The sequence below is a fragment of the Geotrypetes seraphini genome, chromosome 8, assembly GCF_902459505.1.
Source record: "Geotrypetes seraphini chromosome 8, aGeoSer1.1, whole genome shotgun sequence".
NCBI classification, from domain to species: Eukaryota; Metazoa; Chordata; class Amphibia; order Gymnophiona; family Dermophiidae; genus Geotrypetes; species Geotrypetes seraphini.
The window spans coordinates 4709485-4720018 of NC_047091.1; the positions used below are offsets into that span (position 1 = coordinate 4709485).

General features: G+C 43.2%; 1 protein-coding gene across 1 annotated transcript in view; it reads left to right on the forward strand.

The window, feature by feature from the left end:
• LIN28A (lin-28 homolog A) overlaps positions 1-4843 on the forward strand; it is a 61885-nt gene extending 57042 nt beyond the window's left edge. Inside the window, exons 3-4 of the mRNA XM_033956695.1 lie at positions 1298-1482; positions 3257-4843. Coding sequence (XP_033812586.1) covers positions 1298-1482; positions 3257-3470 — 399 coding nt within the window. The 3' untranslated portion in view covers positions 3471-4843. The remainder of the gene's footprint in view (positions 1-1297; positions 1483-3256) is intronic.
• The last annotated feature ends 5691 nt before the right edge of the window (positions 4844-10534 follow it).

Below are 10534 nucleotides of genomic sequence, written 5' to 3' on the forward strand. Positions count from 1 at the left end.
GCAAATGTTTTTTTGCGACACATTATAATTGAAATTAAAAAATGGAAAAACCAAGAAAAAATTAAATTTGAGAGTTATTTATCAAACGCTCTTTAAGCTATGTATGGGTAACTGTGACAACGGTGAAACTAAAGTGGATAGTATAGAATTGCTAATCAATGCGATGGATGTGCTTGTTTTTGAGTGCAAATTAATTCAAAATGTGGTTCGATAGTCAACAAGCAAACACGCATTTCATCATCCACCATCTGCAGTCGTTCTCTTTTTTTTTTTTTTTTTCAATTTAATTTGTCAGAGCTGAAAATCCAAGTTCGCAAAGACTCGTAAGAAGATCCAAATGGTAACAAAGCCTTGACTGCTTTGTTGCTCAAGTTAGGATAACTACTGCATTCAAAATAAAATTACTTGCCGTTAGTTTTCAAGGACCAATCACTTCAAAGAATGATGCTTGTCTGGGCGGTTGTATCTTTACGCACGCAGATGCTCATAACATTGACAGACTCTTGCGTAAGTGATCTATTCTAGTGTTTACTTATGGAAGGAATTTTTAAAAATAAAGTAAAATTCTAGAATCTCTTCAGGGCACACAGGGCTCCTTTTACTAAGGTGCTAGTGTTTTTATCGCACGCAGGAAATTACCACATGCTACACTTCTAGAACTAACGCCAGCAAAAGGCTGGCATTAAGAGCCCACAGTTTGAGAGACACTGCTCTAGTTGTTGGATTTCTCTACATTTGCGCTTTTAGTGAGAGAGGGAATAGCTTGATTGTGTGTACATGCACACGGCAAGGACTGAGCAAGGCATGTGATCTCTCAGCTCCAGATACTGCTGTGAATGCTCATAAAATGTAATTAGCAGCCATTCATGATGATGTCTTTGAGCTAGATTTAGTCTTTCCAACCAACTGAAATGGTGGAGGGGTGAAGGGGTGGAGAATGTCTGTGCTTCTTCTATCTGTCCATCTGTGCACAAACTTTACAAAACAGGACCAAATTTGGCATGGGGCAAAGCTGGCGAAAAGACACATTTGAAAATTTCTCTCCCCAAAACCACAAGTACTGTCATAGAGGCCTATGTTGGGGGATGGTCTTTAAAGTCCAGCTTAGAGCTATAGCCGAGCCATTGATTCTCCAAATTTCAGCTGTCTAATGCAGGTTCAGCACACTTATAGAAGGAGCACCTTATAGAAGAGCAACCCAGGATCCTGGCTGAGAAATTAATTTGGAATTTACCAGGATAAGAGGTGTTTCTTCGTAGCAGACACTTGGGCTAATAATTTCCTTTCGCTTCTGCAGAGTAAGGTCCACATGGATGGATTCCGCAGCCTCAAGGAAGGAGAGCAGGTGGAGTTCACCTTCAAGAAATCCGTGAAAGGACTGGAATCCATTCGAGTGACAGGACCTGGGGGAGTATCCTGCATTGGAAGTGACAGGCGACCTAAAGGGAAGACTCTACAGAAACGCCGATCGAAAGGAGACAGGTAAGAAGTTGATCACAACATTCTCAATGACATTGGAAACGCAGTGGGAAGAAAGTTATCCTTAGTTTTCTGACTGTAGTGTGTGGTACTTGAGAAATCTCTTAAGTATCTCTCTGATGGAATTACAGTAATCTATTTCTATGGCTCATTTGACCACCACAGTGCTGCTACGCTCTCAACATTTAAGGTCAGCTACAAATACAAGTAGGCTCTCAAAGGTCCACCACATCAAAAGCACGCTCCCAGAAAGCTCCAATGTCTAATACTCTCTTTGGATCATACAGCATAAAAAACTTGAGTGTCCCTATTCACGTTTATTCCAGAAGTTCAAGCTGCCTTCAAGTCAGTTACTCTTCCTTATAACATTTTCACCTAATTCTTGTATTGATCCAATGAAGGCTGTCCCAACCTGCTAAATCAACCTGTCTCACCAATTCCAAGAGGCTGTTAAAGGTTATAAGCGACCATGTGATAGATTGTGGCTGCCCCCTAGTGGCTGAATGACAGCCACATTTCATCACATACAGTAACACTGTACAGCAAATTCATTCAGTGTTTCTGGGATAAGTTGGCAATGAATTGGTACTAGTGCTGCCGGATTCACGATTCAGATCGATTCACCAATTCACTTTGGGTAAATCGATTTCAAATCGATTAAAATAAATAAATAAAATTGGCCTCCCGATTCGGTGACTGATCCTCCCCCCCCTAAAGCAGGAGCGGCAGCGCTGCCTCTTGCTGGCTGGCCGCTGCTGCTCCTGCATGAAGGGGGAGGGTCAGTTGGGAAGTGCTGTGGTGGCCGACTTCCCCCCTGGCCTCCTGCGCATCCATTTACCTAATTCCAGCAGCGGAGTAGCCTGCAGAGAGGATCGCCGGTGCTAGCCATCTTTACAGGCTGCCATCAGCCTCCGGAGCTGATGTTTCCTCTGCCATGATCCTGCTTCTGATGTCAGCGGAGGGGTGGAACCACGGCAGAGGGAAGACAGCTCCGGAGGCCAATGGCAGTCTGCAAATATTACTAGCACCAGCGATCTTCTCTGCAGGCTGCTGGAATTAAGTAAAAGACCGAGAGGCCAGGGGGGAACACGCAGGCCTTTGGCGGGGTGGGGTGTGTGTGTGTGTAGGCTTTCAGGGGGGGGTGAAGGCCTCAGGGGGTGTGTGCAGACCTTCAGGGGGGATTGGCCTTTAGGGGTCATGGTGCAGGCCTTCGGGGGGGGGGGGAGGCAGGCCTTCAAGGGGGGAACAGGCCTTCAGGAGTGGTGGTGCAGGCCTTCAGGGGTGGTGGTGCAGGCCTTCAAGGGGGACTGTGCAGGCCTTCAGGAGAGGACGGGCCTTGTTCATGCCCTCCCTTCCACGCCCCTCGTACCTCTTTAAAATTTTGCCAGCGTGAGCAACTACTCTGGGCTGCTGCTTGCGCCGGCCTAGATCCCTCTGAAATCCCTTCTGGATTGCAGGGCCAGGAAATGACATCAGAGGGAAACCAATGGCAGCAATAGCAGCAGACTGGAGAAGCTGCTCACGCTGGAGATTTCATAGAGGTTCAGGGGTGGGAAGGGAAGGCGCAAGTGTGGCATGGAGGCGTGCAAGGAGCAGGAGGGGTTCGTGTGGAAGGAGAGGGGGCAGAGAGGAGGGTGCGGGGGTATGTCCCGCCCTCCCTACGCCAGTGACTAGATGCATCCTTGGTCTGACTCAGTAGGGCAACTCTTAAGCACAAAGGAATGGATGCCTTTCTTCTCCACTGCTTGACTGCTACCGTCTTTCTTCCTCTTTCCAGGTGTTATAACTGTGGCGGTCTGGACCATCATGCCAAAGAATGCAAGCTGCCTCCTCAGCCAAAGAAGTGTCACTTCTGTCAGAGCATCAGTCACATGGTTGCGCAGTGTCCAATCAAAGCACAGCAATCGCCCAGTTCTCAGGGAAAACCTGCATGCTTTCGGGAGGAAGACGACATGCACAGCTCTTCAGTTCTATCAGAAACGAGAGAATAAGCGAGTGGCAGGGGGGAAATACGTGAGAGAGGAAAAGCAGAGCTTCAGCAGCCGAGTGTAACTTCACAGGGGTGCAGGCGCCCAAGTGGCGTTGCTACACCACCGGTGGCTTCTGCTAGACTCGGATACTGCACGACCAACCTGGCTGAAGTAGCTATGTGCTTTCCCTTTAATATATCGCCACCAGCACTCAACAAGCCACAATCAGAATTGTGTTTGCTCTGGCTGATGTATAGATTCTCTGCAGATCTATAAAAAAACTTTTAAAGACCAGAGTAAGACCTAATCCACAGATGACAAACATTTTGAGCTTCTGAGACCACATACATCTTTTCTTCAGATATGTTTGATGTGTGAAAAATGAAAAAAAAAAGCTGGTTTGGTATCCAGTATCCGAGACTAGCTAAAGCACAGTTGACAAGGAGACAATAACGCAGTGGAGCCATGCTGAAGTCCAGAACGTCCCTTGTTTGTTTTAAGCATAACTTAATTCACCAAATGAAGTCTCAAGTTGGGTTTATACCATTACGCCAAGGTAACTGTTAATGCCGCAGGGGTGACGCTTGAGATGCCAGGATGGAATTTCTCCTGCTCTGTGCCAGTGCTAAGAATGCTCTGGGATTAAGCATTCTTCGACCTGGATCCCGAGACAGACCTCTTGTGCAGCATAAGCCAGAGAAAGAGCAGGCAGCTTTTAAGAACTTAAGATGGTTTTCAACATAGGAAGCCAAAGATAAGAGCTTGGATTTCAGGAAGCAAACAGCTTGAAGCAGCAGTGCCTATGATTGCAAAAAAAAAGTCAGAAATGACAATAATAACCATATAAGCCAATTTACATCGGAATGAACTGCAGGGCCTTTTTGATTCAAGTAGCTCCACCTGTGGGAAAGATTTTTATGGAAATTCCATTGAAGGGGACTTTCTTTACAGACTAATTAGGTCATTTCTCTCTTGTCCGTCCCCCCCCCCCCTCTCCTCACCAAGCCTATTCAAACCCAGATCTGAAAAAGTACCCCTGAGGTAATGACAATGTCCTTATTTCTAAGAAATCCCTTTTACTTGAATTAGAATAACAATTTTTATGCCATCAGGTTTTGGTTTTGCTTCCATGTGGCACATATGACCCCCCCTCCCCCTCACTCTAAACATTAATTTTGCAAAGATTATAAGGCTTTGTTGACATAATTAGAATCTCAGGGGGCCAGAGTGACATCCTTTACTCTGGATAGAAAAATAAATAAAGGAAAAGATAGCTATAGAATATGTAATAATTTTAAAAATATGACCCTGCCCATTTTTTGGGCCTTGGTTTCCCTCATTGTTCTTGCTATAGGCCAGTGGTGTCAAAGTACCTTCTTGAGGGCCGCAATCCAGTCGGGTTTTCAGAATTTCCCCAATGAATATGCATGAGATCTACTTGCATGCACTGCTTTCATGGTATGCTAATAGATCTCATGCATGTTCATTGGGGAAATCCTGAAAACCCAACTGGATTGTGGCCTCGAGGAGGGACTTTGACACCCCTGCGCTACACTGTCTTTTTATTTTATGATTTCACCTGGGACTATTTTATTTGGGATATATTCCAAGTCTGAGGGAAGACTCTTGGCCTTTATTTTAGCCTTTTTAGACTTTGGCCTTATTATAGCTAAACAGCTAATTTAATACTTTGAGGAGCGATCTGTGAAAATAACAACAACCAAAAAAATGGGGCTTTTGACCATGAGTAGGAATGGATCAGGTTTGAAACGCGCGACTGTATTTGAAATAAAAACAAGATTTATGTTTATTGAAGCTTGATATTCCGCTTTAGCTAACCAGTAGAAGAAAACAGTTTACATATAAATTAAATCATAAAAGCAAGAAAATAAACTCCATAAAATAAAATTTTTGTTTGATGGTTCAGAACATAGACCAAGGGGAAGCAAATTCCACACAGTAAAGGTGCAAGGGGGGGGGGGGAACCTGAGTGACATGATGCCCACCTAGTCTATGTTTAAATATTTATTTTCTAAAAGGGCTTATCTTAAAAGACAAACGATTTCAGTCTGCCCATGCCCTCCCATCCAGAGATCCAACCACTGGTGCTCAAATGGTTATCAGATCATCCCAGCCCCTGTCGTGGGCTTCTTACTTTCATGATCCATATCAAGACATTTCTGGCAGGAAAATAAGGTCTTGCTGGGGAAAGACATTAGCCTGCATGCCCCGGAGTAAGAAGACAGGTCCTAATAACTATAACATCACTTTCTGCCATTAGACCAAAACATTCCCGTGTCTAAACTAAACTAAACTAAACCTTAAGTTTGTATACCGCATCATCTCCACAGAAGTGGAGCTCGGCACGGTTTACAGGAATTGATATAGAAAGGAACTCCAAAGAAAAATAGAAGAACTTGGTACAGAGAAGTTTAGAGAGGCTTAGTATATCGAAGAGGGAGAGGTCGTTACATTTTAGAGAAAAGCCATGTTTTTAAATGTTTTCGGAAGAGGTGGAGGGATCCATTTTCCTGGAACCTTCTCACCTCACAAGCTCTATTGTGTTTAACACATTATAACAAACTCCATCAATCAGCTCTGGTTTTAAACCTTGACAGCACGAAGGATAATTTTGTCTTTGTGAGGGAAATGTCTCCTTTTACTAAGGGGCGCTAGGGCTTTAACACACATGCCCCGCACGCTAGACCTTAACGCCAGCATTGAGCTGGTGTTAGTTCTAGAAGCGTAGCGCATGGTAATTTCCTGCGTGCGCTACAAACCTTTTTTTCTATCTATTTATTTATCCTAGTTTCCGATATATCTATACACTGATCCTAGTTGCTGCTGCTTCTGCTTGAATGCTGTGATCGAGGAAAGCTTTTTCTTGTCTTTATATCGCTCTGCCATTGCATACACAGGCCTGTGTGAGGTAAATCCAACCAGTTACCGGAGCTTTTCTCCCATTCCTGCTGATGGACAAAATTGGTCGAAAATTAAAGGCCTGCATATAAGCACATGTGGGAGTGGAGGGTAGAGCACCCAGATCAATTTCATAACTCTGAGATCTAAGCCTGTGAGTCAAATCACCCATCGCAGGTGAGCCACTGCTTTGCTGAACCAAGCCTGTCTCTTCTCCCTTCAGGCACTGATGGAGGAGGGGGGGAAGGGGGGAGAGGGCATGTTTGGAACTTTCCTGTCTCTCTATTTATTTGCTAAACCCGGATGCTGCACTTCAGAACCTTCCGCCCCTTGCTGAAACTGCTGCAACGCTCTCCTGCACTAGCTGTGCGTAAATGACGTATCTTTAATTTTTTAATATAAATATTCAGGTTTTGTTTTTAGTATTGTGTATTTTAATCTGAAACACATAATTACTGCAATGTGTTGTATCTCAGGTAAATGTTGGTATCTCAGGGATCATGTGATCTACCCAGTTTAGGACAGGGGTTGGGTGGGAAAGAATGAAAGGGGGGGGGAAGGACTTGCTTTAAAACTGCACAGTGTCTCTGTTATGAAACAGTATAGCTACCTCTAGTTCTTTGATTTCCTGACAAATCAGAATGGTTTTTGTGTGCGTCCAGGTTGACATTAAGAACAGGTACTTTGTGGCTGTTTTGGGGAGGATGCAGGCAGCCTTTCTTTGTGCACTGTGCTGTGACCCGCGGCTATAAGCGTCATGCTGACGGGACTTTGTGACCTTGTGGATTATTGCTCACTTTTCATTACATAAAAATACCTGTGGATGAGTGTAAACATAGACAATGGCCTGCTTGGCTCTTGCCATCTTTATAGTGCATGAGTAGTTTAAAATTAAAGACCACAGTGCATGCTGTGAATTTTTCTGCTCAAAGCTACCTGAAAAAAAACAGTCTACCTCACCCAGGTTAACTCAGGCTAATCCAATCCTGGTTTTACCCCCCACTCTATGCATGCAGTTATAGTTCTGATTAGAGAATGACATGGGGACAAATTTTTCCCCATCCCTATTCCTGTAAGTTCTGCCTTATGATTTGAAAGTGTTTGAGGCTTGTGCAGATGAGGACGGAGCTTAGGCATTGGTGGAATGAGGCATTATGACATCACAATCTGAGCTCTAGAATGTTGCTACTTAGGATTTTAAAGTGTTTGAGGCTTGTGCAGATGAGGGCGGAGCTTAGGCATTGGTGGAATGAGGCATTATGACATCACAGTCTGAGCTCTAGAATGTTGCTACTTAGGATTTTAAAGGGTTTGAGGCTTGTGCAGATGAGGATGGAGCTTAGGCATTGGTGGAATGAGGCATTATGACATCACAGTCTGAGCTCTAGAATGTTGCTACTTAGGATTTTCAAGTGTTTGAGGCTTGTGCAGTTGAGGACGGAGCTTAGGCATTGGTGGAATGAGGCATTATGACATCACAATCTGAGTTCTAGAATGTTGCTGCTTTTGATTTTAAAGTGTTTGAGGTTTGTGCAAATGAGGATGGAGCTTAGGCATTGGTGGAATGAGGCATTATGACATCACAATCTGAGCTCTAGAATGTTGCTACTTAGGATTTTAAAGTGTTTGAGGCTTGTGCAGATGAGGACGGAGCTTAGACATTGGTGGAATGAGGCATTATGACATCACAATCTGAGCTCTAGAATGTTCCTACTTAGGATTTTAAAGCGTTTGAGGCTTGTGCAGATGAGGACGGAGCTTAGGCATTGGTGGCATGAGGCATTATGACATCACAATCTGAGCTCTAGAATGTTCCTACTTAGGATTTTAAAGTGTTTGAGGCTTTTGCAGATGAGGACAGAGCTTAGGCATTGGTGGAATGAGGCATTATGACATCACAATCTGAGCTCTAGAATGTTGCTACTTAGGATTTTAAAATGTTTGAGGCTTGTGCAGATGAGGATGGAACTTAGGCATTGGTGGAATGAGGCATTATGACATCACAATCTGAGCTCTAGAATGTTCCTACTTAGGATTTTAAAGTGTTTGAGGCTTGTGCAGATGAGGACGGACCTTAGACATTGGTGGAATGAGGCATTATGACATCACAATCTGAGCTCTAGAATGTTGCTAATTATGATTTTCAAGTGTTTTGAGGCTTGTGCAGATGAGGACGGAGCTTGCAGGAATGGGGCAGAGATAGGAAAAGAACTTGCCAGGACGGGAAATGAGTTCCCGCAGATATAGAGAAAAATTTGTCCCCGTGTCATTCTCTAGTTCTGATGTCTTCAGGAAAAGTAGGACTACATCTCCATGCACGTAACGAGGCATCCTCAGAATCAGATTTGCTTCTTCACATTGACATGGGAAAGATGGTAATCCTACTAGCTTTATGAACTCGTGCATGCAAAAATGGTTCCTAGTCTCTTGTCCTGCTGCCACAGTTCCTGCAGTTACATGTTTTGGAGAAGGATTTTCTAATTTTTGTTAAATACTATGCGACCTCTACATATCTACCTCAGGAATGGCTCTTTTTTAAACATGTACAGAGCGGTGGCAGTGGACTAGACGTGACTGTTTCTAATCCCATGTTTTCTTTTGTTATTGCACACAGCCCTGCATAATGACACCTTCTAAAGCAGAGGTCTCAAAGTCCCTCCTTGAGGGCCGCAATCCAGTCGGGTTTTCCCCAATGAATATGCATGAGATCTATGTCCATGCACTGCTTTCAATGCATATTCATTGGGGAAATCCTGAAAACCCGACTGGAGTGCGGCCCTCAAGGAGGGACTTTGAGATCCCTGTTCTAAAGACAGGCTTTTTTTTCTATGTGTCTGAAAACTTGTGCTTGGTACATTTTTGAGTCCTGTACAATGCTTAGTGATAAATTTGCCATAGGTGTCTCTATGTGGAAATCATTTTATCTCTGTCAACAGTCTCCTCTGTAATTGTTTACAAACTTTTTGAATAAAATAGCCAAAGCATTTCAAAGATTTAGCACCAATAAGACCAGACTTGAAAACCCAAGTGTTCCGAACATGAAGCTTGCCATTCCAAATACTGGGCTGATCCATTTATATTGGGGTACAGGATGATGGTAAAACTGTTTCTCAAAGATTCTGGTCTCGCTGTTAGTACTTATGTGAGATCCTTTTCTGTAACTCTGCTTTGAGTCTTGCAATTGTTTCTTGTCATCCCTTTGAATGGAAATAGAAACCAGTCAAGTTAGAGGCAGGTTGACTTTAACCTCACTGAAAACTTCCAGGGCCTCAGTCTTGGGATTTTTTTCATTTGTCTTTTTAAATTATTTTGCACACTCTGCACCCTTTGTATCTCAGGGAAACCAACCTTCTTGCTCAGGAAGTAGTAAAAAGAACCCATGCTAGGCAAGTCTCTGTTGGCGCAAAAACGTGAGTGAAAACAGCGACAAGATTGTAAAAGAGAGACGAAAGAATGTAACTTCATGTTTACTGCTATAAACCAAAGTATGTGTCTACCTCTTGACTTTTTAAGAGAGGGAGGAAACAAGTAAGACAAATTTGTACAATTAAATTTTTTTTTTTCAGTATTTAGCTGTAGATTTTTATTCTGGATTGAAAAATTCCCAGAGAGATACCAGGTCTCTGACTGGGAAGAGAAGTAATATTGTGATTGTGGACAGGCAATTTACCTTTTCTATTTGTAATGAATAAAAGTAAAGATTAAGACTTGAGGGGAAGGAATGTTCCCTTAAGAATAAAGATCATTGAGAAGAGCTAATTGTTTCTGCTATTCATTTGTGAAAATTTAGGCAAAATCTTTCATGTTTTTTCACCATTGTCAATCGATTGAATATTTGCTAGGGGTCAGAGTACTGAACTGAACTATTCATTCTAAGAAGAAACTACTCTTCAGTCGTATGGTCAGCATAGAAATTGAAACTCCTAATGCCGATGGTGCCAAATCCTACACAGATTCATTGATGCTGAATATTCACATGTAACTTGAAAAGCCTAAGGGTGTCTTACAAAGCCACAGTAGCGATGCTGCCAAGGGAAATGCACCAAAGCCCATTCAATTTCTATGAGCTTTGGTGCATTTACCGTGGCTTTTGTTATATCTGCTATTTGTACAGGCCATTTGAATGTTTAATTTTTATATTTAGTGACCGAATACAGTATCAAACA